Genomic DNA, 25,108 nt, shown 5'->3' with positions numbered 1-25,108 from the left:
ATTCTTGAGATTTTCTGTGGCCTTCCTTGCTTAGCAGTGCAAGGTCCACCCCACGGGAGGGGGAAAAGTTATTCGTCTAACATCATTTCATGCCCCTGCCTGAGTGCAAAATAAACCCTGTCTCTCCAGAGTCAGAGATAGCTCAGGGTGGGGGTGGAGGGCTTCCGACTTTGATCGAGCCTCTTCCATGGGCTCTCTCGTGCCTCAGTTTACCTGTGCATGGTAAGAGCCCTGGCGGGCCCGAGTAGAGGGTCCTTCCTTCTTAGCAGCCCAGAGCCCAGCTCCTGTATCGCCCCCAGGCTGGGGTGCAGGAAGTTAGAGTCCCTCCTCCCACCAGCTCTCAGGTGCGCAGAATAAATCCGCGTCCTTGGCTGGGGGTGGAGCTGAGCTCTCACCTCTTCAGGTTTCCCCGGAGTTAACCTTTCCCTTGGTGTTTACACCTAGTCCTGTTTGTAAGAATGCAGAGTCCTCCAGCCTGGGGAAGCCTCCCTCCCCACCGTGCCCCAAAGAACCCTTTGATGGGAGGGCAGAGCTTCAGCAAGATCAGAGAGAACCCCCTCCATTGCACCTCTGCAGGGAAGCCCTGAGCCAGAGCTCCTTGCCCCTCCTTCCCCTGCGCCCCGACTTGCGAGTGTTGAGTGAAGCACAGGAAACTGGCTGGGGCCGAGCCAGGTGGCCAGTCCTGAGCGAGGCTCCATCTTTTATTCAGAGAATGACCTCATCCCTGGGCCCGGCTCTTTAAAGGGAAGTGCAAGGGGTCTCTTCCTGCAGCCCAGCTTGCTTTTTACGGCCCCCTCCTCCCTCCTCTGCAGGATCGAGGAAACAGACCTCGCCCAGAGGGGCTTCCCAGGTTTTCAGACGGGAGGCGATCCAGCATTTGTGCCCCTTTTGTTCTGTATCCGTGAATTTACTCTCTGCCCCAGAATCCCACCTCTCCACCCGTTTCTCCCAGTCTGAGTACCCTTGCCCTCCCCGGGCGCTCCCTAGTTACCCCGCACCTCCCTTCCCCCAGGCCAGCATCATTTACCTCCAACTCATCTGGTCTTATTTTTAGCTCAGGCTTTTTTCCTTTCTTAATATGGCGATGAGCTTCTAGGCCGGAGAGGGGACCTTGCTGAGGAGCCCTGGACGGCGGGGAAGGGGGCGGGGGAGGGGCTCTGGGAGCCTGGGGGGCGGGGTGAGGTGTAGGAAGTGGGAGGGCCTGGGCTCTCATGGAGCTGCCCTGGCCTCAGAAGGTTATCCTCTCTCCTGCCAATCCGGGAGACATATTTAGACGGGACCAGGTGGGGGCTGAGGGTTGCCAACTAAAGGCCCCGGCTCCGGTTCCCTCCCCGCCCCCTGCGCCTATCCCTCCTCCTGACCCTTTCACTCTTGGCTCTGTCGGCAGTTTGTCCAGGACCCAGCAGTGTCCTCTGTCCGCCGCTCTGGGCCCTTCCCCTCCCCGCCCCCACCGGGAGCCCCTAACTCGGGATTCGGCACCCAGGGCCCCTCCCTGCCCCGACCGTCCTCTGCTGGACCAGGAAAGCCCTCCCGACCCAGGCCCCACTCCGTCCATGCGCGCCGCAGACAGGATGCGGGCCCGAGCCGTGCCCGGGCTGCGGCTGGCCTTGCTGCTGCTGCTGCTGGTGCTAGGGACCCCCAGGCTGGGGGTGCAGGGGGAGGATGGGCTGGAGTTCCCTGAATACGACGGTGTGGACCGTGTGGTCAATGTCAACGCCAAGAATTACAAGAACGTGTTCAAGAAGTACGAGGTGCTGGCGCTGCTCTACCATGAGCCCCCCGAGGATGACAAGGCCTCACAGAGACAGTTTGAGATGGAAGAGCTGATCCTGGAGGTGAGTGGGGGGCGGCTCTGCAAGCCCTGGCCGGCGAGTGCACACACCCACTGAGGGGGACGCAGGGGGCGAGGGGCAGTGCAGCCACAGACACTAGGAGCATGTGGCCTTAGCCGCATGCGAAGGGAGGCTTGGAACCCAAAGTTCCACCCAGTCAGGCCATCGTGGGACGGAGGGGCTGCAGGGAGACCTCACCTCCGCGCTGCCAGAGGCTGGTGGCACTGGGTTTGGCCAGGACCGGGTGTCCTTGGAAGGGGAGCTCAAAAAGAGAACGGGACACTTTTCAGAGGCAAGGGGAAGAGCCACACTGTGGGGCACCGTGGCCCCAATCTAGTTTCCCAGCTGGACCGTGCCCCTCTGCACACTGTGGGGACCGCACCCCAAGGAGACCCACTCGGCATGAATTTTAAATGCTGTTCACATCTTATTTGCACAGCATCTACTTCATGGCCCGGGGTGAGGGGGGCTCATAGAGACCACTGTGGCCTCAGTCCCTCTCCCTCGCTCCCTCTCCTAAGTCTCCTCCCCTGCCCTGACTGGGCCAGGCTGGACGCCCTGGTTGGGAAGTTCTTGCAGAACACCTTCCCCGGCTTCTCCTCGTGGGACCATTCCTCTCACCCCCAAGGGGACTCCAGAACCAGAGAAGAAGCCTGTGTTTGGGGACATGGGGACATGAGGGTCACACACACTCCCCATCCTTGCACAAGCATGGCTTCTTACCCAAGCTTCTGCGGCCCCTGCCCTAGCCTGGCAGCACGGACCAGCCTCAGCCCACCCGGAGCTAGGACCGCAGGCTCCTGCGTGTGTGTGTGTGTGTGTGTGTGTGTGTGTGTGTGTATGTGTGTGTGTCCCTGTGGCTGCTAGAACCTGCCGTCTGACGAACGCCCTGAGTATTTTTATCCTGAGTGCTCAGCGTCTCTGACCATCCGCCTGCCAGCAGCCTCCCTCCCCGTCCTCCTGAGCATCCGGGCGCCAGGGTCCGTTAGCATCAGGGCCGTTAGGGTCTAGCCAGGAGGCCGAGCGGGCAGGGTCCTGTGGGAGCCAAGGGCCGGAGTAAAGAGGGGGAGGAGCACCCCACCTGTGTCCCCTCTAGTGCCTGCTCGAGTCTCTGCCTCTGAAGGTGACAAGCGGTGGCCACCAGGACTCTCTGGCTTCTCCCCCACTCCTCGTGACATGACCAGACCCCCCACACACACCTCCTGCCTTCCACAGCTCTCCCCGGTGGGGGTGACTCAGGGACTTCTAATGTCGCCCCACACTGAGCCCGGCCTTAAATCAGGATGGAGGGCAGGGCTCAGCCCCAAAGGGGGCAGGAAGGACCCCGCACATGCCCTAAAGTGCAGTATCGGAAGCGCACCTACTCGAGCAATCAGTGTCCAGGGGTCAGTGCTGGACCACAGGCCAAAGGGGCGGGCTTGCAGGGCACATGGGAGACCCTGGAGCCCCGCGCAGCACCAAGGGCAACTCTTCCATTCCCCGCACCCCAAAGGCCGCCCCCGGGGAAGCGTGAGATGGGAACGGGAGCCTGGAACTGACTTTAACCCTACGTTCCCTCCAGTTAGCGGCTCAAGTCCTGGAGGACAAGGGCGTCGGCTTCGGGCTTGTGGACTCTGAGAAGGATGCCGCAGTGGCCAAGAAACTAGGTAAGGGATCTGCAGGGGCGAGGCAGCGTGTGGGACAGGGGAGGCCTGGAGTGTGGGACGGGGAGGGGAGGCCCAGGCCAGGGACTTCGAGGGCAGCCCTTGCCTAGGCCAAGGGCCCCATGGTGCCTACTCAGAACAGGGTAGGGGGTGGGAGGGGAGAAAAGACTGAAATTGGGACGATTATCGCTGGGGTTCTAGCATCTCCTTTATTCCTTATGGAGACTCAGGCTGCAATCACAGGAAGACGTGGGGGTGGCCTTTATACTCACCTAAAAATCAGGGCTGGGTGCTGGGGGAAAGGGATGTCAGGGAACACCACCAGTGAGGCTGGAGACGCCCAGTCACACCCCTGTGTCCAGAGTGGGTCCCCCCCAGGGTTATACGCCAGCCACCAGGGAGCAGCACAGGCCTGAACTGGGCTCCGGGTGTGGCTGGGGAGGGCGGTTAGTAATGAAGTCATCTGGTCAGTAATAGCAGTGGGTTAGAGGGCTGGACCGGGAGCGAGCGGCCAGAGGCCTCCGAGGAGGTGAAGGGGCATCTGTCTCTAGTTATGGCAGCCAGAAAAGGGGAGACACCTTGCTAGACTCCATGTCTCCCTGTGTCCCCTTAACACCCCCCCACCCCCCCGCTGATCCCACTTTCTCCCGGAGAGCCCCTGGGAGCCCTGGAGATGCCTGGGCTAGAGTCACAGACACAGATCCCAGGGCTGTGGGGTGTGAAAGGGGGGCCATGGGGCGGGGGAAGGGAGAATGGAGGATGTGGGCTCCAGGGGCGCCGGGGCGGGCCCTGGACCTGTGGGCAGCCCGGCGGCCCGGCTCTGCTCTGGCTCTGGCTCACTAGGACTCACGGAAGAGGACAGCATCTACGTGTTCAAGGGAGATGAAGTCATCGAGTACGACGGCGAGTTGTCTGCTGACACCCTGGTGGAGTTTCTACTTGATGTGAGGATTCACCTTGACCTAATGGCCTTCACACCCATCCTGACCGAGGCCAGCTGAGGTCTGGCTCCTTCCAGCGAGGAGAGAACTCACTCTCTCCTTCCCTGGCCCCGCCCCCCCAGGTCCTAGAGGACCCCGTGGAACTGATTGAGGGCGAACGAGAGCTGCAGGCATTTGAGAACATCGAAGACGAGATCAAGCTCATTGGCTACTTCAAGAACAAAGATTCAGAGCGTGGGTAACTCCCAGACGCCGCTGTGCCTCCTTGGACCCCCATTTTGCCCGTCCCCCTCACCCCCACTCAGCCTGCTCTTTCCACATCTCTACGCCCTCCTCTCTCTGACCCACCTGCCCTGGGGGTGCCCAGATGGGCACCCCCAGCACCCCACCTTCCCCACTAAAGTTCAGCTGCTCTCAGGGGACTTAAGGGGTGGGTCTCAGAATGAACCCCTCTGGCCAAAGGAGCCTTGGGGAGAAACAGAGGGAACATGGGTCCCTGGCAGACCCTTGCCCCCACAGAGACTGACTCCGAGTTACTCCCGCAGATTACAAGGCCTACGAGGATGCTGCGGAGGAGTTTCACCCCTACATCCCCTTCTTCGCCACCTTCGACAGCAAGGTCCTCCTCCTCCCCCCATATGGGGTACCCCCTCACTCTCCACAGCTGCCCTTCAGACCTCTCTCCCAGAGCCTATGGTCCCTCCCTACACAGGACACTCCTCACCCCACCCCCACCTCAGGCCTCTCTCACGAGTGGGCCCCAAAGATTTGAGATTCTCTAAGCCACCCCTCTAGCACTCAGCCAAAGCCCAGAGCAGTTGAGACGCTTGTCCCTTGTCACGGTGGCAGTGACAAGGACCCAGGCTGTCTAACTCCCTTCCTAAGATACGGTCCCCGGGATACCGTGACACCACCTCTCCCCGTGACCCACATCCCCTGCTCCACTCCCCTCCGCCCCCTCCCCCAAAGGTGGCAAAGAAGCTGACCCTGAAGCTGAACGAGATCGATTTCTATGAGGCCTTCATGGAAGAGCCCGTGACCATCCCAGACAAGCCCAACAGCGAAGAGGAGATTGTCAGCTTCGTGGAGGAGCACAGGAGGTGGGGAGCGGGGAGCGGCACACCCCTCTGTGAGGTGGGCTGGGGGGGTCTCAGCCAGCCAGGAAGCTGGTCTCGCTCGCTGGGGGATGAATGCCCTCTGAGTACCAGTGCCCACCCACACACCGGCTGGGTTCCACAGTATTTCACACCCTCTCTAGCCCGGAGCCCTACACACTGATGCTGCACAGCCGCGTTCCGTTCACTGTGATGTTGACTGTGACTGGTGCTCACGGTCTGTGGTCTGCCAGGGCCCCCGAGGGGCTTTCTGTCCCTATTATTAGAGTTAATCCTTTCAACAACCTCAGGCAAACACACTCAACAGGTAGTGGGTGTCAGAATGGGATTCTAACCCAGATCCAGCCTCCGTGCTTCCTCATCGTTACTGGGTCCCTGTGTCTCTGGACAGGGGTGGGGGGACTGGCCAAGCGGGGAGGATTCCACCCTCCAGGGGACAGCTGGCGATGTGGGAGACATTTTCGGCTGAGGAGAGTGCCACTGCTGACATCTCCAATGTCCCCAGGACGGCCCCCCCCCCCACAACAGAATTGTCCAGCCCCAAAGGTCAGCAGTGCTGAGGTGGGGAGACCCTGCCTGCACCCCACAACTGGAAATACCCACACGTCAGTGTAAACACCACCAACTCTCACTCTCCCCACTAGACCCTGGTCCCCTCCATCGGGGCCGGGCCGGTCAGCTTCTCCCAGCCCCATCTATGTGGCACCCAGCACGGTGCTGAAACTTCTGAGGCCCTCGGCTCTCAGTGAACGAGTGATGCCCAGATGCCCAGGCCCTACTGTGCTCCCAGAGGCTCTCTTCAGGCCGCTGGCCTGCTCTCGGCTCTCCCACCTGCTTTAAGCGGGCAATGATCAGATCCGGGCCTGGTGCCCAGAGCTCAGATTTGGCCAGATGGCTTTGTTCCGGGCTACAAGCTGCCTGTGCCCTAGGCTTGACCCAGAGGCAGCCTCCGCGGCAAGGGCCATCGGGGAGGGCATCCTTCTCGCCCACTGAGTAGTGACTGTCTCTTCTAGATCCACCCTGAGGAAGCTGAAGCCCGAGAGCATGTATGAAACCTGGGTGAGTGTCCCCTGGATGGGGCTGGGCCCCTGGGGGAGCACTCAATCCTAGGAGCATCCCCAGCCTATTGTGTCCCGTGCTTGCTCTTGCTGGCAGGAAATCGATGCCCCGGCAGAGTTTGGAGGGTTTTGTTCTGAAGAGTGTGCCATGAATTGGGAGACCCACAAAAGCTGTTAAAGAAAACAGGGGAGGAGCCCCGAGATCTGGGGCTAAAAAAGGTTTGCTAGCAGGGGTGTGGGGGCCCTGGAGCTGAAGCCAGCCATGTCACTTGGGACAGGGCCACCACCACAAGGACGTACCTGATCCAGAAGCTGGATTTCCATAAAACTCAGGTTCAAGGAAGATGTAGGGTGTGTCTGGCTCCCTAACTTCGGGGAGTACAGCTAAGCCCCCCTCCCCCTAACAGGAAGACGATATGGACGGAATTCACATTGTGGCCTTCGCAGAGGAAGCTGATCCTGGTGAGGGAGGAACGCAGGGTTGGATGGGGGGGCACCGGTGAGAGGGGGACATGGGCGGTATTCCTGGGGATCCATGTGCAGGGGCAGGCGGTGGGGGGCCATCAGGACACCTGCCGCCTCTGTGTCCCCGTCTCCTCTGCCCCACCTAACACTTTGTGCCTATGTTCCCCGCAAGATGGCTACGAGTTCTTGGAGACGCTCAAGGCTGTGGCTCAAGATAACACGGACAACCCTGACCTTAGCATCATCTGGATCGACCCCGATGACTTCCCGCTGGTAAGGGGCTTGACTCTCCGGAGGCAGGGACCAGCCCACAGCGGCACTTTCTGAGAGGAGCTTCCTTCAGGGTCCCGGCCCCAACTCCTGCCCCGAGGACCTGGGGAGGTTATGTCTGGTGCAGGCTCAAGGGCACTGCAGACGCCCTGAAAAGCAGGATGGGAAGCGAATCGCACAGAACATAGCACCCGACTCCCAGAGCAGAGGCGAGGCGGGTAGCTCGTGTGCCCAGGGCTGACTCCTCCTACAAACACCCAGAGTTTTGGGGGGGCACCCTAATCCTGCAGATGAGTCTACACAACCACAGAGTCAAAGCACAGGGATCCCAGCTTTGTGCCCAGCCGGATCCCCCACACCTAGCTCTCACCGTTTGTTTGTTTTGTAAACATATTTAAAAAAATTTTTAATGTTTATTTACTTATTTTTTATTTTGACATTATTTATTTTTGAGAGACAGATTGCGAGCAAGGGAGGGGCAGAGAGAGAGAGGGAGACACAGAATCTGAAGCGGGCTCAAGGCTCTGAGCTGTCAGCACAGAGCCTGACGCGGGGCTCAAACTCATGAACCATGAGATCATGACCTGAGCTGAAGTCAGATGCTTAGGCAACTGAGCCACCCAGGCACCCCAATGTTTGTTTATTTTTGAGAGGGGCAGGGGAGGGGCAGAGAGAAAGGGAGACACAGAATCTGAAGCAGGCTCCAGGCTCTGAACTGTCAGCACAGAGCCCAAGCAGAGCTCAAACCCACGAACCGTGAGATCATGACCTGAGCCAAAGCCCGACACTTAACCGACAGAGCCACGCAGGCGTGCCCCTAGTACTACTCATTGTTGAAAGAGCGAATGAATGGAAATGTGAGGAACGTTGGCAATTACCAGGGATAATGACCTCAGTTTAGAGATATAGAAGCTGAGGGTCATTGAGAAGTGACTTGCCCAAAGTCACAGGTCACGCAGTAGCGGATCCAGGATCAGGAAGCAGGGGTTTCCTATGCAGTTTTCCTCAGAAAGGAAAGGCCAATCTTCAGCCCACCCTCCTGACACTTTCTTTCCCTTTGGGATTTTTACCTGTCGCTGCTTACCACCACTCCTTCCCTTTAACCCTACAGCTGGACCTGTCCCCCATCCACATGGGTTCACAGGGACCTTCCTCTTCCCCTGGGCAGACCCCCGCACCCACCCTCCTGGCCTCATGCATCCCTAGACTCTGCTAAGTGGCCACACGTGCTCTCTTCACAGCTGGTGCCATACTGGGAGAAGACATTTGACATTGACTTGTCGGCCCCGCAAATAGGAGTCGTCAATGTTACTGATGTGAGTCTGCTCCCCTCCCCGACTCTGCCTCCCAGCCCAGCTCGCACCCCCTGCTCTGCTGACTGGGCATTGAACCCTGCCCAGAGGAATGAGATGCCACTGGGTTCATGGCTGGGGGAAATGGGGGAGGCTCTGGCCCTGAACACGCTGCTGTTAGAACTGGCTTGGCACCCCCAGGGCCCGGGTCACATCCTGTCTTCTCCATGAAGTATGCTCAGACCCCCCATTGGAGTCCCTCCCCTCCTCCGCACTCCCAGAGCCCACTTGGCGTTGAGAACGTGACTTCTCTGTGGCTCTTTGTGTATTACGTCTGCCCCTCCCAGCCGGCTCCAGGCTCTTTGAGGGCAGCAATCTTCTCGTTCCTCGTGGCAGGTGCCTCAGTCGTGTCTGCAGAGGTGAACTGAGTAAAGCCACAGTCTTTGCGTTAATACAATCGTTAGTCTGACCGGAGACACAGGTGTTCTGTTAACTACGCTGCCGGATCTTGTAAACTCTAGCATAAAGAGCCCATAAAATGCTAGGGAGGCACAGAAATCAAAGCTAGCTCTGCTGGAGAGAATCCGAGAGAAGGCTTTCAAAGGAGTGGCATTTAAAGTGGAGCCTGGACAACCTATATGAGTCCCCCACACGGAGGTTATGTGGAGTCAGCCCCAGACCGATGCAAAAGTTAGTGCTAAAGGTCAGACGTAGGAAAATGAATATCAGGTTCTGGAAAGGGAGGTCTTTTTTTTTCTTTTTCTTTCTTTTTAATGGCTTGAGAGTCAGGAGGTTTCTGCAGATGGTGCTGGAAAAGCAGGTTAGGAAAGCCTTGATCTGAAGGGCTGCTGGCTCTGCTCTCTGGCCACAAGGAGCCACCAGTGGCCCCACATCAAGGGCAGGACAGGCGTGTTAGAGAGGCTGAGGGAGAAGCTCTCCCAGCCAAGCCACCTTCTCCGTCACCGTCCCAGCCCAGACCTTCACCTGGACAGCTCCCCTCGGCCATCACAGGTGCAGGGAAAGGGCAGAGGATGCAGGGGCGCAGGGAGCCTGGTGAGTGGGCGGACGGGTCTGAAGGCCTGAGTGGGGCTTAGCTCGAGGGCCCTGTGTGTGCCTCGCCCGCAGGCGGACAGCGTGTGGATGGAGATGGACGATGAGGAGGACCTGCCTTCCGCTGAGGAGCTGGAGGACTGGCTGGAGGACGTGCTGGAAGGCGAGATCAACACAGAGGACGACGACGAAGAGGACGATGATGACGACGACTAGTCCCAGCCCGCCCGCTCTCCTCCTTGTGATCTCCCTCTGCCTCCCCCGTCCTCTCCCCGCCCCCCCGGGCACCTCCAGGGACACCGGGTCACTCTCTGCCCTGGGGCGCGCCGGGGTCCGCCGGCTGAGTGCCAAGCCCCTCTTCCCCCACGCGCCAGCCCGGTCACCTCAGCTGACCCGTTTCCCGTCCCACGGTGGCCCTGTGGCCACCATTCGTTTCTTCCCTCATTCGGTACATCCTCCCCGTGATTCTTTCCTCCTCGGTTCCCTCCGTCTGCACACACTCTTCCCCACACTCTCAAACCCTACATCCTCCTGACTGGCCCGTCCCGGCCAGGAGGAAGGGCGGGCCCTGTGTTTGGGGCTGGCTCTCAGCGACCTCTTCTTAACGTATTTGGGTCAAATGAGAGGCCTCAATAAAGGATCTGGGGCAGCATGAGCCGGTGTCTGCTGAGGCCTCCCCCCGCGGCAGGAGGGGGAAGCCGGAGGATGGGGCACATGGGTGGGGGGGGGGGTTAGGTGTGAGGGCCCTGTGATAGAAGGGGGGGCTCCCTCCAGGCAGTCATCCCAGACAAGAGTGGATTATCTATCTGCTACAAGTCCACAGGCTTTGCCTCCGCGCGGCTCGCAGGCTCCCGGAGAACACAGAGTGCCGGGCCTGCCCCTGCTCGTGAGCTGATTAGCCTCCTTGGGAAGTCGAGAGGAGCAACTAAACAACTGAAGAGAAATACAAAGCAATAAGTAATTAAGTGATTACGTGCTGCTTGATAGCGCCCTCCCTGCAGCCCTTATTTGAATGTCAGGACTGAGCCCAAATAACACCTCCCTGGTGAGGCCTTCCCGGAGGCGGCCCCTCCTGCGCTTCTCTCCTCTGGGGGTCATACTGCGCACTCTCCACGCTCCTCCAGTCCTCACTCAGTTCCACGTAGCTTAGATCTTTACTTACATGTCTGTCTTCCCCACTGGACTGGGGGCTCCTTTTCCCCCGTGCCCACAGGGCCTGGCGCCCAAAACGTGGTCCTTAACAAATGTCGGTTGAAAGAAGGAACAAATGAACAGGAGGGCTCAGAAGAGAGAGGTCACAGGGGGCTCTGATGTCTTCATAGAGTGAGCATTTTCTAGACCTTCGATAAAGAGTGGGGTTGGACGGGGCCAAGGACGCTGCAGTCAGAGGGAAACCTGAAAAGCACTGGCAGAACGTGGTTATCATGTGGGGGGCACAGAACAGACCAGAGACACAGCAGAGGTGGACGTTCAAGCGGTGGCCGTGAGGATGCGTGGGCATGGCCGGTTGTGGAGGCAGTTTGAATTCAACCCTGTGGCAGTGCCCAGAGGGATGGGCAGGGGGAGGGGAGGGGGCGGAGACAGGGCAGTGCCCAGAGGGATGGGCAGGGGGAAGGGAAGGGGTGGAGAAGATGCAGGGGCCCGACTCTCACACTCAGAGGCCACCAGAAGAGTCAAGGTGGAATTGGGGAAGCGTGGCCCATGAGTGGCGGCCCCAAATAGAGAGGAGACATTGAGCTTCATACACCAGGGATCCTCCCTCCCCTGAATCTGGGCTGTTGGGGCTCCTGCCAGGAGGGGCCCGCACTCTGTCCAGCACGGCCCAGGCCGGCACAGGGAGCTTACAATCTAGTGCAGGTCACTGGAAGGCCCCCGCACAAACTAGTAGCTTCTAGGTTTCAAGTGCCCATCTGTGCCAGTCCTCAGAGACGATTTCTGACTCAGAAGAACTCTGTCAGACAGGCGTCAGCATCCCCATCTCACAGGTGAGGACACAGAGTCTCAGAGCCAGCTTGGAGCCCAAGTCCCCTCCCGAGGCCTGCTGCCTCGGGAAGGCCTGAGCCTGTCACTGACTGTAGACCCTCCACTGAGTCTGAGTCTTAACGACAGGTCAGTGAGATGATTTTTGGTCCCACAACACAGAACAAACGAGACATCCTCACAGGCAGATTAGAGGCGGTCTTACTAGGCACCCGCAGTGCCAGGAGACGGCCATGAGGAGGAGAGAGAAGGGCCATGGAAAATCCAAAGCGGCAGGAGCATGAGCCTCTTTCGGGCAGTGTAGACCAAGAAAGCAGGGGCTCACGGAGGCCTGAACTGCCAGGCCAGAACTGAGGGAGGCCAGGGGACGCTTCCCGAGGTGGCCCGGGCACTGGTGGGGCTCAGACCCCTTCCCAGGGCCAGACTCTGCCAGAGTTGAGGCAAGAGACCCCAGGCTGGAGAGATGGGGTGCAGACAGATGCTTCCCCCCTTCTTCCTTCCCTCTTTCAGTCTGGCTGAGAATCTGGGGGAGGAAAGTCCCGAGGGGTGGAGAGGAAGTTGAGAGCCTGCGGGTGCTGGGCCTGGGCAGAGAGGCAGAGCTAGGAGACAGAGCTAAGTGTGGCTTTGCAAGATGTCTATATTTGCATGCTGAGCTCACTGCTGCTCTTTTTCTCCCCAGAAAATAAAATTACATCATGGTGGGGGGGAAGGCAGGAGGGCGGTATATTCGGGAAAGGTGAGAGGAACACAACCGGGCATCACCCGAGGAGAGAAAAGATCCGGGCTCCAGGTCAAGGCGACGAGGCCTCGTGTGGCTTCCCGCCTGCATCCCTACCTACCCCTGCGCCCCCAGCGTGGAGAAGCCCGGGCCGTCCTTCGGTCCCTGGCTAGCGGCCCCCTGACCTAGAAGGGGAGGAGAGAGGTTTTCCAAGCACAAGTCGGCCAGCTAAGAGGATCGGAGGCCCGAGGCCCTCCGAACGCCTAAGCCCTAACTCACCCTGTGTCCCCAGGGTCCCACCCGCCGCGGCCACCGAAAGGGGACGAGGGTGTCCCGCTGCGAAGGAACGAAACCCGAGAGCGGGGGTCCCGCAGTGCCGGGGAGGGCGCGGGCAGCGGCCCTCGGCAGCCCACCCGCGAGCCCTCCCCAAGCCCCGCCCCCGCCCCGCCCCGGCGTGACGTCACCGGCCGGCCGGGCGGGGCGCGCGGGGCTCGGACTCGGGCTCGGCGGGCGGAAGCTGCGGCGGCGGCGGCGGCGGCGGCGGCAGGAGCGGCGGGAGCCGAGGAGGAGGCTCCGGACGCTGCCCAGGAACCGGGACGCCGGAGAGCCGCGCCCTGAGCGCTCAGCCCGAGGCGGTGAGAGGCGGGCTGGGGGCGGGGGCTCGCGGGGAGGGGGCGGCTCGGGGTCGGGCGCGCAGGGGCGGCGACCCGGGGCCGCGGGGGGGGGGGCGTCCGCGACCGGGGTGCGGGGCCAGGCCCGGGGACACTCGGCGGGGAGCCCGCTTCCCGCGCGGGTCGGCTCGGCCAGGAACCCCGCCGCGGCCCGCGGGCCACGGTGGGACCGGCGGGCGCGTGTCCGGGGCAGGGGGGCGGGAGCCGGGGGGGCGGGGAGGAGCCGCTAACGCGAAAAGCCCTAATTTCCTACAGTCCGTGTCGGAAGCGACAGGGACACGCACACCTACGAGAGACACGCCAGCACACACGGTGACACACACCCATGTGACTCTTCCACACATCGCTTCGCACACAGCAAATCACAAACGTCCCTGCACTACACATCCATCCCCTCCCCCCACGGCCTCCATGTGCACGTCCCCTGGAAGAACATCTGTCTGTGGGACAGCTGAGTGGGGGCCCCTGTCCCCAGGCCACCCTGATTGTCTGGGCACATTCTCCGAGCCCCGGGCTTCAGGTTGCCCCTCTTTAAAACAGGGGCAAGATGGGAGAAAATCGTGGGCTCGCGCCCGGGACAGGGAGACGGGATCTGGAGTGAGTGAGCCCGCCTGGCGTCCGCCCGACGCTGGGGGAGCGGGGAAGGTCAGGGGCTGCTGGTGGCCTCTCCCCCTGGGCCCACTGGAGCCTAGGGTGCTGGGGGCGGCTGCTTCCTGCGCCCCGGTATGGCCCAGGGATGGAGGAGGGGGTGGGAGAAAAGGAGAGGGAGAAAAAGAATGAGTATGAGTCAGCCAAGGATGGAGCCCAAGTCTGAGAGAGAGAGAGAGAGAATGAGGAGAATGTGTGCGAGGGACAGGGACACAGTCGGGTCGGGAGGGGAGGAAGCGAGGCCGAGATGGTCAGAGGAATGGGAAGAGGGCTGGGGGCTGGGCTGCCCGGCCTCCGGGAGCCAGGACCCAGCGTAAGCAGGATGGGGTGAGGCCACGGGGAGTTCGAGAAACGTGCTGAATGTGTGGGTTTTGTTTCTCGACGAGTCTGGCCCCCAGGCTGTCAGAGCGATTAGCTTTAATTGCTCTCCCCTTTGTAGCTAAACACTCCGTTGGGGAAATTGCCAGAGACGCCCTAGGCTGCCCACTGCCCTGGTTGCTTACTTCCTCACTGCCCCCCACCCCACACCTGTGCCCGGCATGTGTGCATGTCGTCATGCGTGAAGAGGGCCACGGAGTCACACCCGCCCTGCCCGGCCGCCCCCTTCCCTATGGACCCTCATGAGCCACCTGGATGCAGCCAACCGATTCAAGCCCCTCCCCCCACCCCAAGCTGATGCTCTTCTGTGCAGCAAGGAAGCTCCCTGCTTCCTAAGAGTGTAGTGGCCCTGAGTGTTCAGAGGGGGACACTGAGTCACAGACCCCAGTGGTCCTCAGTACTCAAGGCCACCACCCAGTGAGACGGGCTGGAAGCCCACTGATAGAACAGGAGGGAGAGAGCGAGAGACTGGAGGGAGGAGTTCGATGAGCTGGAGAGAAGGGAAGGAAACAAATAGGAGTGGGAGGGACCCCACCAGCACAGTGGCCAGCACTCGGCCCCCCTCACCGGCAGGCAGCCCTCTCTGCCCGGCCCTCCCCGATGCCAGAGATCTCCTGATGCCCCCATCTTGGGGGCATCTGTCTTCTCTTAGACTGAGAGCCGAAGGCTCAGCGCCGGCTCCGTGCCCAGGGCTGGCGCATTTGGCTTCTCAGCCTGAGGCCCAGGTATCCTCTCCCCACTCATTCCCAGGCTGGCATTCCCAGGGCCCCCTTCTTCCTTTGTTACAGGAATAAAGACACTCCCCGCCCCCCAAAGCTGAATGGAAGCCAAGGGAAGAAGTCCACTGAGTGGGATATTAAAGGAACCATTGGGACTAGGACTGCTTGAACTTGGGGCCCAGGTAGAATGGGCTCCCTGCCCTCCCTCCCCGCCCGTCCCCATCCCCAACCCAGAATACGGGTGGCAAGAGGGAGGCAGAGAGACCTCTGCCACCCCCCACTCTGGCAGCTGCCACCGATGTGGGTGTGGGGTGGGGGAGGGCAGGCTTTCTTCTGAAGTTTACTGGGAGTTTGGAACCACACGGGAGAGGGGATGGTCATGAAGTATTGTCCCAAGGCACCAGCGGTTACCCCATCTGCTAGGCTTCTCAGGGTGCCCTGGGGCCTGCTCCTTCGGCCCCCCGGTGCCCCAGGGCACCCACCTGTCCTGCTCTAGGCCCCTACCCCAAGGCCAGCATGTAACTTCCCTCCTGCCCCTCTTCCGCCAGCATCCTCAGTGGGTTCCACCTTTGTCAGGGCTCCGCCTGGGGCCAGCTTGGAGGGACGGGGAGGGAGGAAGGAAAGAAGGAAGGAAGGAAGGAAGGTGTGAGGAAGCAGTGAGCAGAGCCCAGAATGATCTGGGAGGGAAGGGGACTGACTTCCTGGCAGCCTCAGCTCCGGTCCTGGTTCCTGCCCTGGTATCCTGTCTCAGGAATGGCCTCCGCCCAGGCAGCCTCCCAGGCAGCTCCACGCTGCTCCGGGGACCCGGAAGCCTTTTCAGGGCTGGGAGGGGAGCCCTGAGGAGTCCTGAGTCTTGGTGGGGAGAGTGACAGGGAGGGCAAAGGGGCCCAGTGTCTGCCAAGCCCCACCACGGCCACACCGCCCCGGGGACAGTGGTTATCCGTGAGACTTGAGAGCCGCGTTAAGGAGGTTCCACTTCCTTGCACCCCAAAAATTCCCCAAGGGGCTGCCCCGCCCAGGCCTGGCTGGACTGAGCTCTCCTGGGAGGCAGCTACCAGGCCGCCTTTCCCACTCCCTCAGGGGGCCTTACTGCCTGCCTCTGTCCCTCCTTGCCGCTTCCACACCCCTCCCATCCAGTGGTGTCATTGTCCCCACCGCTGGGGGGGGGGCAGAACTGAGGTCACCATGGTAACCGCAGAGTCCCTGCACCCTCCCCTAGGATCCCTCCTTTGCAGTCTCCTTCCCTCTCCCAGCCCCTGCTCTTCCTCCGTTCTGTGGCCCTCCTCACCCTTCCCTTCTCTCTGTGATTATAGAGCTTACACATGCGTGCAGCGTTCACACACACACACCTCGTACGCTCACCGCCACACATCCAGCCCTAGCACGTACACATCCATTCCCAGAACACGCACGCACCCCCACACCCCGCCACTGCCTCCTCCTGGTACCTGCGCCCACGCCCCTCAACATCCCCCCCCCACCTCCGCGCCTCTCTCTGGCCTCCTTGTGTCTGCTTGGCGCTCTTAGAAAGCTCCTACCCACCGCCCCCTCCTTCGTGGGTGGCTCACTCACACACATTAATCCCTCCCCGCCCGCCTCCCCTGGAAGTCTGGGCTTTAGATTCAGAGCCCTAAACCCGAATTCCTTCCAGGAGATACACACACACTCTCCTTCCACAGGATCTAGTTACGTCTCTTCTTCTGTGTGAAATTGGACAGGAGGACCCTGAATGCCGTCCCATTTTCCAGCTGGGGGCTTGGTCCCAGGGTCTCCCCCACGGGGGCGGGGTCTTCTTAGGGACACCCTGCCTCCTTCCTATGCTGCTCCTTCCTTTTGAGCTTCCTCCACCCCCACCCCATTACTATTCTCATGCCTGGACCCCCTGCCCATCACTCCCCTCTCCTGTCCCGGGATTATCAGAGGGGTGGGGGGCTGGGCTCCGGAGCCTGCTGCTGTGACCTAGATTTCAAGGCAGAGACGGCTCCTGGTGCTGACAGTCAGAGAGCATTGTTCCCGGCTCGGCCTGGCGGGCCGCTGCTGGGCCCCCGCTGGGCCCCCTGATGTCTGCTTGCACCTGGGTGTGCAAGTGAGCGTGCCTGTGAGTTCCTGTTCCTTGTGGGGGTCTTGCTGGCCCTGTCGCCTGGGCTCATTGTGTGTGTGTGTCACGGTGCCTGCCACCAAGGGAGGCTTGTTTGTTCTTGTCCAAGTAGGGGGCTGGGAATGTGGACTTCTGGGGCCACGCCTCTTACTGTGCCATGCCTCTCTGCCTCAGTTTCTCTGCATCTAGACCAGAAATAAGAAAAATGGGCCAAAGCCAGCCCCTCGCCCTCTGCTACATTCCCAGCCCAGTATTGGAGTGGTTTGTGGTCCGTCCCTGTCAAGTACAAGGTCGTCTAGCTCCTTGCCCCAACCCTTGGTTCATCCAGAGTTTATGATAGAGCTTACTTTTTAAAATCCTTCACTTTTCTGATTATAAAAGAAATATATATTCATGGCGGGGGGTGGGGAGGGGAAGGGGAGCCCTTTTTAAACTCACCCTTGGAGCTCCACATCTTAGCATATCCAGAAAGTTCATTCTAAGGTCTGACCTTCCTCCCGTCTTAGTCATGCTTCCTACCTAGTGGGGAGGGCCTTGAATGTTCTCTACCTTTCCACTTAAAGATCTTCATGAAAGAGGGGTGGGGTGAAGGCCGAGATGAGCCCCAGCCTCGCCCAGCCCACTCCAGGAGCCCATCCTGAAGGTGGTGGCAGCCCCTTTCCTGCCAGACTCTCCCAGAGCTGCCTCAAAACCCCTTCCCCTGCCACCCAGCCAGCCTGGGAACTGGGCAGGGGGCCAGAGCCAGCCGCTTGGTATTCTGGGGCGCGGGGGCTGCGGGCGTAGCACAAAGGCTAGGAGAGAGGGCTGTGCGGAGGCCCGGCAGCCATCAAGGGAGAAGCGGGCTCCACAAAGGTGGGGGTGGCCTGTTGCTTCCCCCTCCCTGCCCACCCGGGCCCTAAGGACTGAATACACTGGGGCAGAGGGGCCAGGGGACCGTTAGAGCAGGCACCTAGGCATCCATCCAAAATGACTCATTAGTGGGGTGGTGGGGAATTGAAGTGAGGGACCCCTTTGCTTCTGGGGAAGAATGGGAGCAAGAACACATGAGCTCTAACCAGACACCCCCCTCCTACCCCTCCTCAGCTTCTCCCTGCCACAGCCTGCCTGCCTGCCTCTCCCTGATGGCTGTTTTGGAGTGTTGTGGAGTTTTGTTTTTTTTTTGACAAGGGGAGGGGTTGCAGGTGGGTGGGGCGATTCTGGGGGGGGCCTTGGAGGCAGTGGGTGAGAAAGTCTGGAGCAAGTTGCCATGGTAACCGCCTCCTCAGTCAGGGGAGCTGTTGCCAGGGTTACTGCTGGTGGGGGGAGAAATGAGAAAAGATGGGGGGGAAGGAGGTGTGACTTGTCACTCTAGGCTGAAGCTTGGCCCCTAGCTTCTCCGTGTCTCTTCCTGACTACTCCCACCGCCCTTTGGTCTTCATTTTCTCCCTCCAGCCCGGCCCTCCCCAGCCTCCCAGCCTCCGCCCGGCAGCCAGGCAGGGAGGGAGCTGGTGGAGGGAGTTGCCGGTAAGGAGACCTGACGGGCACCTGTCCCTTTGTTCCTCCCAACCCCAGTCATGGCCGAGTACGGGACCCTCCTCCAGGACCTGACCAACAACATCACCCTTGAAGACCTGGAACAGCTCAAGTCGGCCTGCAAGGAGGACATCCCCAGCGAGAAGAGCGAGGAGATCACCACTGGCAGTGCCTGGTTCAGCTTCCTGGAGAGCCACAACAAGCTGGACAAAGGTGGGCGGGGGCGCCGGCCGCTCAGTCCCGGGTCAGGGCCCCCTGGCCAGGCGCGCTCCTCTCTGGCAGGATGGGAGGGGGGGAGAGGAGGGGGGGTCCGTACGTGCTCACGGTGGCGCTCAGACACCACCACTGCGCTATTATCAGATATGTAACCACACATTGAAACACAAGTTAAAAGCGATAAAATTAGAAGTAAAACCCCAAGTTCTGATGATTTCATATCCACTTTTTGAGACCACTGCTCCGGGAGTGGCTTTAGGGGGGAGTTGGGATGTTAAGATAGCCCTGAAAGGCAAGTGGATTTCGAAGGCAGGGTCCAAAGCAGGGCATGCTTGGCCAAGGACCACAGTCACAGAGGCGGGAGTGTCTGGTGTGGATGAGCAAGGGGATCCTGTTTAGCTTGGCGGCGCCTAGGGACACTTAGCAGTGGCTGGAAGGGTAAGTTAAGGCTGCGCCCTTGAGGGACGGGGTGTTGGGTTGGCGGGTGAGTGTCTGCCTGTAGCGTGGTGAGCAGTTGGGAGGTGGCTGCAGGGTCAGGGGGAAGGAGCCAGGGAGGAAGGACCAAGGGTGTCTGCCGTCTAGAACTGGCCCAGCCACGCAGAGCATCCTTCTGGCCACGTCTGTGCCTGGTCTCACTGGGCCCAGAAACCTCTCCTGGCTTGTCTAGGGCCTGCACCCCCACACGTGCTGTGGGGAAATTCTTTCTGATGCTGACGTGGAGTGGAAGGGATTCAGGGTGGGGGTGGGGTGTCGGGAAGGCCAGTTAATTTTGCTGTCCTCCTCCCCCCGCCACGTGGAACCTGGTATTCAGCCCGAATCCCTCCTTCTAAATCCCTAATTTTTAAACTTCACTGACCAGCCACCTGCTCTTCCCGGGAAGTCCCTGTACTTACAGTTGGTTCTTTAGCTCTCTTGCCCTGCTCGGTAGCCCCGCCCCTCCCAGGGGCGTGCCCTCTGGCAGCCAGTGGGAGCGACTCCGCCCTGGTGCCTTGGTTCAGGGAGCCGGGTCTGGTGGGGCAGGGGGCGGGGCCTCTCCCGCCTGGCTGACCGCGGCCCGCCTTCCTTCAGACAACCTGTCCTACATCGAGCACATCTTCGAGATCTCTCGCCGCCCGGACCTGCTCACCATGGTGGTGGACTACAGAACCCGTGTTCTGAAGATCTCCGAGGAGGACGAGCTGGACACCAAGCTCACCCGCATCCCCAGTGCCAAGAAGTACAAAGGTAGGAGGCCATGCCTTTGACGTGCACCTCTGCCCCTCCCGTGGGTGATCCTTGGAGCACTGGACTTTGGGGCGAATGGAGGCGGATGCGGTGGGCCTGCCTGGTGGCTCCCACGCCTCCCGACCCTGGACTCCTCCCGACCCTGGACTCCTCCCTTTTTGCCCCCAGACATTATCCGGCAGCCCTCTGAGGAAGAGATCATCAAATTGGCCCCGCCACCGAAGAAAGCCTGAGCGAGGGGAAGAGGAGGAAGGTTGGACCTTCACTGGACCACTCCCTTCCCCCCAGCCTCCAGGGGAGGGGCGAGGGCAACCCCTCCAGTCTAACCACTTACTAACCTGGTCCTAACCCCCTTACTGTGCGCGTGTGTGTGCGTGTGCGCACGCTCTGGCTGTCCGTCTGTATGTCTAGCTCATCTAGTTCCTCCTCCTTGTGAGGGGATGGGGGGGGTCGGGCTGAGGGGGCAGGGCTTCGTTTCCCCACTTTAGGGGGAGGTGGGGGCTATTTCTATGCAAATAGAAATGGGCACATTCCTCCTACTGCCCTCTCCTCCACTCTTCCCCCACACGGCTGAAATGTGGGAGCAGAAAGGACCTGTGTTTTCCTACACTGAGGAGCCGAGCTGGGGGTGAGGTATGGGGAGAGGTGGGCGGATCCAACGACAAGCATGGGAGGGAAAGCAGTTCTCCAACCCCCACCTGGAAGGGGCGAAGAACTGCCAGAGTTGCAAGTTTGTCCTCCCACGCCGGAGCGGCCAGCGAGTTCCCCAGCGGTTCCTCAGGTTGAAGGGCCTGGGCCCCAGCAGGTCCCACTTTGCTCCCCTCCCGTGGGCCTAGGATGGGTATGAGCCAGGGATCTAAGGAGAGAGGACCACTGGACCCTTTCCTGGCCCCAAAGTTCACACCCCATGGAGCACCCAGCATTAGATCCCCCTGCCTCCCCCAGAGCCCGTGCTGGGTGCAGGTCCCCCTAAAAGATCTGGGGAGAGAGGGGGCCCTCTTTTCCACTCCTTTATTCCTACTCAGACTGTTGCACACACGGACTCCAAACCTAGGGAGACTGAGGAATGAGCTCCTTAGGTCCTAACCCTAACCCTGTCCCACCCACAGGGTCCCAGCGTGGTCCCTACAGGCGACCCTCCCTGTCTTGGGTCTAGAACACCCCCCAGCTGGAACGAAGGGAAGAAGCTAGTGTCTTCCTTTGCACTGACCCCCCCCCCCCGCTCCCCGCCCCAGTTCAGTCCAGGAGGGGACTCGTTAACCCATCTTCCCCAGTATCCTGGCGTGTTGGGCTCGTGAATGCCTCGTAGCCAAATCACTAGAGTGCAGTGACCCCAGCCTCCTTCCTGTGCCAAGATGCGCCCCCCTCCCTGACCGTGCTAACTGTGTGTACATATATATCTACATATATGTATATTAAACCCGCACTGCCATGTCCGCCCTTTCTTGTGGTGTCTAGCGTTAACTTATTGTCTAGGCCAGGGCGGGGGTGGGAGGGGTGCCGCAGCGAAGGGAGTGCCAGTCAAGTGGCTACGGAGTCAAAATGAGAAAACTTTTTTTTTTTCATTTAAATTCACATGCGATCTCAAGAGACTAGAGAGAGTGGAAGTTCAGAGCTTTTAAGATGTCGGAGCAAAACTTCGGGGGGGGGGGGGCTGGCTGTCAGAAGAGGGAAGAAAGCCAGACTGGCAGAGAGAGCAGCCTCTATGCCCAGCCCAGCCGTCCCCTCTGGCCACCGCTGCGGACACCTGCCTTAACGCCTACACCTTGAGTACTCCACAGTTTTGCCTTAAGGACCTTCCCAAGTTTCCCTGGCCCTGGCTGGCTTCTCCCTCGAGGACAGAGAGATACTTGCAGAATTGGGAGGGGGGAACTGAGCATGAATTGTCCTTCCAGTCAGGATTTGTGAGGTGAGAGTGTGTGTGTGTAACAGACAGCGAGAGCGAGAGCGAGATAGAAGGAATAAGGAGCTTTCTCTGAAGAGAAGAGGGTGAGATGGGAGAAGGGAGACAGGGTCATTTTCAGCAGAGTCCAGTAGTATCTCTGTGAGGCAAAAATAATCTAAACAGACTAACCTGCCCTCCCGCCCCTGTGCTGCTGTGAGACCGTCCCTACCCCGTCCTCCCGTCTGCAGTGTGCACGGCCTCATTCTAACCCTGGAATAAAGGTGATTGTACTGTACCTGATTCTAGGATTTCTGTGAATGACCAGGATTCTGGAGTCTTTGCATGACTGGGAAAGGAGGGGGAGCCATACCCCAAATCCCTCACTGCAGCCTGGAACAGAGGCCAGGAAAACACCCCTAAGGGTACCCTTCCCCTCCCCTGGCTCCTGAGTAGCCCTGAGCTTTGGGGCCTGCTCCACCCACAGCACCGGAACCCGGGGCCCAGGAACATGGTGTCCGGACGGGACCTCCTCAAACCGCGAGGAGGACAGGGCCAGGCCCCCGTAGAAGGAACCAACGAGTCCATCACGAACGAGTGGGCCACATGTCACACACACAGCAGTCAGAAAGGAGAGGGGGGCTGAGAAAAAGCTTTACTGAGAGAAAATACACAACCATGTCCAGAACACATGGTTTTCAGGCCACTCCGTCACCCCGCTGCCAACAGGAACACACATGACCCCACCTCCGGGAGGAAGTGCAGCAACTCACACCTGCTCTGAGAGTTGCTAAGAAAAGGGGCAGGAGGGAGTGTCTGGGAATTCCTTCCCTTCACTCTTCCCTTCCTTCCTGGCCTGTCCTAGGAGAACTGGACTGCCCCAGGATGCAGAATTCCTGCTTGGGGGCAAAGAAACAGCAGCACAAGCAGTAAGGGCAAGAATTCAACTAGCACTTTCATGTTCAGTGACCAGTGACGAGACAGGTGCCTGAGCCCCAGCCACCTGCATCCTTGATTAACGATCTGTCCCTCGTTGGCAAGATGTCAAGAGGCGGACAAACTACAGAGGCCACCCCAGGAGGGCTTTCTCTGCTCTACTCTCCCACGAGGAAGGGGGGGGCTGCTGGGGGGCGGGGAGGTGGCTTAGGGAACCAAGCAGCTACAGGTAAGAGCGAGCGTGTCCTCTGTCACATACAGTATGAGACACAGTCTGCAGTGGCAGAACCTTTCTGAAGTCACAGTGGAGTCAAGTTTTAAAGACGGGCCAGCCTCTGGCTGAGAGCACATCCTGGGAGCACCCACAAGACCCAAGGAGAGGTAGGAGATCTGAGGCAAAGAACTGAAAGGAGCTCCGTGTTTCCCCAGCCCCGCAGCCGCAGCAGGAGGCAGGGAAGGGCACAGCCGGGGTTCCTTCGTTCTTGAGCCTCCAGAATCCCAGGGGGTCTGCAGCCATCCCCGATGATGCCGCGTGCGGAGGGCGGCCGAGCCCCGTGCCGCAGCCAGGGCAGGACTCCCGCCCTCCGTCAGTCCCTTCCCTGCAGTCACGGAGGACATCCAGGTATCCAAACTGACAAGAATTTTAACGTGATACATCCAAGTTTCACTTGCTTTTTAATATATTTATAGATATAAAATTAGGCCTCTAACAGTGACAGGGCAAGGAGACTGCTGCCACCAAACAACTTTGTTTTTAAAGTAACAGAAGAGGTAACATCCTTCCTATTCTTCCTCCACTTCTGCCCCTCCTCCTGCCGCCCCAGTCCCCCTTACCAGACCTAGTTAGGGGTGACAGGATGAAGGGAAGAGCATGAGGGACACGTAATCAAGTGTGAAACACCGCGAGAAGGACAGAAGATGAACAGGTGGGAAGGAAAGTGAAGAGTGTGGGGCGGTTAGGGGCTCTGAGAACTCCCTGGACAAACAGGATCCTGGGATGGGGTTGTTTGGGGCGGGGAGGGGGGGGGAGGGGGGTGTGCGGGGAAACAATGCAACTGTCACAGACTTAAAAAATAAAGAAGAAAAAGGTCAACAACCTAAACCAAAGAGAGAGCGGCACTTCCACCGCCCCCGCCCTGGCCCATTGGTACTGAACAGCCAGTTATCCCCACCCCCCGCCCAAGAAACAAGGGAGATTAAAGAAAAGGAAACCCCATTCCCTACCCCAAACCAGTTAACAAAATAGGCTCCCCCCTCCCAAAAAACAAGGCTTTGGGGAGAGGCCATTTCTGCTGAGCCCTCTGCACCTCTCCGCGGAGCCCACGCCCGGGCCTGGCCCCTACTCCTGGCTCCTCCGCAGGTCCACGCCCCCTCTGCTCTGTCCTTCTCCTGGGAGGTCTTTCTTTTATCTAAAGCAAAAAGTCCAAAGTGCGTTTCTGCTGAAGGTAAGGGCCTGGGACAGGAAAGGGCTGTCCAGGCAGGATCGGGGGTGGCAGCTCCGGCCTGCCCCTCCTGGGTCCGAGGCCTCAGGACGGCATGCACTGCACCCGGTCGGGGCCCTCCTCCTCGTCCGACGTGTCTGAGGAGCTGGGAGACTCATCGGAGTCTGCATCCGTGGCCCCAACCCCAGGTTCTCGCCAGCGCTGTAGAATGGGAAAGGCCTGTTAGAAGTTTCTCCAAACAAGGACAAGCCTGTTAGGTCTTAACTAGAATTCAAGTGTTCTAGGCCAGGGGTCAGCAGACCTTTTTCTTAAAGGGCCAGATAATAACTATTACAGAGTCATGGGCCATATCTCTGTTGCAGCTATTCAACTCTGCTGCTGTAGCATGAAAGCAGCCACAGACAGCATGTACAAATGGGTATGGCTGTATTCCAGTAAAACTTTATTTGCAAAAAACAGGCAGCATGCCAACTGCCAGAGAGTGCTAACCCCTGCCCTAGGCCTCTTCTGGCATAAGGAACAAGAGAAGGCCACCCTGACACTTAGTATTTCTTCCCAACTCCTTCCCCACCCTCACGCCTCTGCCGCTATGAAGATGGAAAGCAGATACCACCCGTTTCACCTGGTGGCTCTTCCAAGGCTCCATAAGGGCTCTGATGGGGATGGAGGAAAGGGGATAGGAAACCCAACCCAAACGCCCCGATCTCTCTTTAAAGTAGTGAGGAAGTGTGCACCGGAACATGGGACCCTCACGGGGGGGCCCACGGGCCCTCACCCCCCATGCCAGCTTACCCGGTGGTGGCGTCTCTGTCTCAGGTGATGCATGAGGAACCAGAGCATGTGGCTGTCAAACAGGTCAGTGTGGTGCAAGCTATCTTCATCCCGCTCCCGCTTGTTCTTCTTAATCACCTGAACCAGAAAGGCGGGGGTGGGTGGGGACCCTGGGCCCTGATCAGGAAGGACTGGCGCCTCAGCCCCATGAAATCGTCCTGTAGGAACTGCTAAGCTGAAGGGGAGC

At 59.7% G+C, this 25,108-nt stretch overlaps 3 protein-coding genes across 11 annotated transcripts in view; 2 read left to right on the top strand and 1 right to left on the bottom strand.

Moving 5' to 3' along the window:
* Positions 1 to 1,236: 1,236 nt before the first annotated feature.
* On the top strand, positions 1,237 to 10,321 carry CASQ1 (calsequestrin 1). Its single transcript, XM_039246433.1, has 11 exons — positions 1,237 to 1,835; positions 3,394 to 3,478; positions 4,319 to 4,419; positions 4,539 to 4,650; positions 4,962 to 5,035; positions 5,386 to 5,516; positions 6,545 to 6,590; positions 6,997 to 7,051; positions 7,227 to 7,327; positions 8,566 to 8,640; positions 9,742 to 10,321. Exons 1-11 carry the CDS (start codon positions 1,554 to 1,556, stop codon positions 9,880 to 9,882), a joined length of 1,203 nt encoding a protein of 400 aa, XP_039102364.1. The 5' UTR covers positions 1,237 to 1,553; the 3' UTR covers positions 9,883 to 10,321.
* A 2,555-nt stretch (positions 10,322 to 12,876) lies between these two features.
* PEA15 (proliferation and apoptosis adaptor protein 15) lies at positions 12,877 to 21,408 on the top strand. Of its 2 annotated transcripts, none has more exons than XM_039246381.1 (4): positions 12,877 to 12,999; positions 18,430 to 18,603; positions 19,675 to 19,830; positions 19,999 to 21,408. In XM_039246381.1, the coding sequence occupies exons 2-4, from the start codon at positions 18,432 to 18,434 to the stop codon at positions 20,061 to 20,063; spliced, it is 393 nt and encodes a 130-aa protein (XP_039102312.1). In that variant the 5' UTR covers positions 12,877 to 12,999; positions 18,430 to 18,431; the 3' UTR covers positions 20,064 to 21,408. The 2 variants fall into 2 exon arrangements, with proteins under 2 accessions (XP_039102312.1, XP_039102313.1); XM_039246382.1 differs by lacking the exon at positions 12,877 to 12,999 and adding an exon at positions 14,864 to 14,962.
* Positions 21,409 to 22,344: 936 nt separating this feature from the next.
* DCAF8 (DDB1 and CUL4 associated factor 8) overlaps positions 22,345 to 25,108 on the bottom strand; it is a 39,002-nt gene continuing 36,238 nt past the window's right edge. For all 8 annotated transcript variants that reach the window (XM_039246375.1, XM_039246371.1, XM_039246376.1 and 5 more), the window contains 2 exons: positions 24,883 to 24,999; positions 22,345 to 24,291 (listed from right to left, as the gene is read on the bottom strand). In XM_039246375.1, the coding sequence (XP_039102306.1) occupies positions 24,175 to 24,291; positions 24,883 to 24,999 (234 nt within the window). In that variant the 3' untranslated portion in view covers positions 22,345 to 24,174. The remainder of the gene's footprint in view (positions 24,292 to 24,882; positions 25,000 to 25,108) is intronic.

The sequence above is a fragment of the Hyaena hyaena genome, unplaced genomic scaffold, assembly GCF_003009895.1.
Source record: "Hyaena hyaena isolate Hyena2069 unplaced genomic scaffold, ASM300989v1 scaffold_281, whole genome shotgun sequence".
Classification (NCBI taxonomy): Eukaryota; Metazoa; Chordata; class Mammalia; order Carnivora; family Hyaenidae; genus Hyaena; species Hyaena hyaena.
Note: the sequence above shows the minus strand (reverse complement) of the source record. Positions and strands in the feature narration are given on the sequence as shown.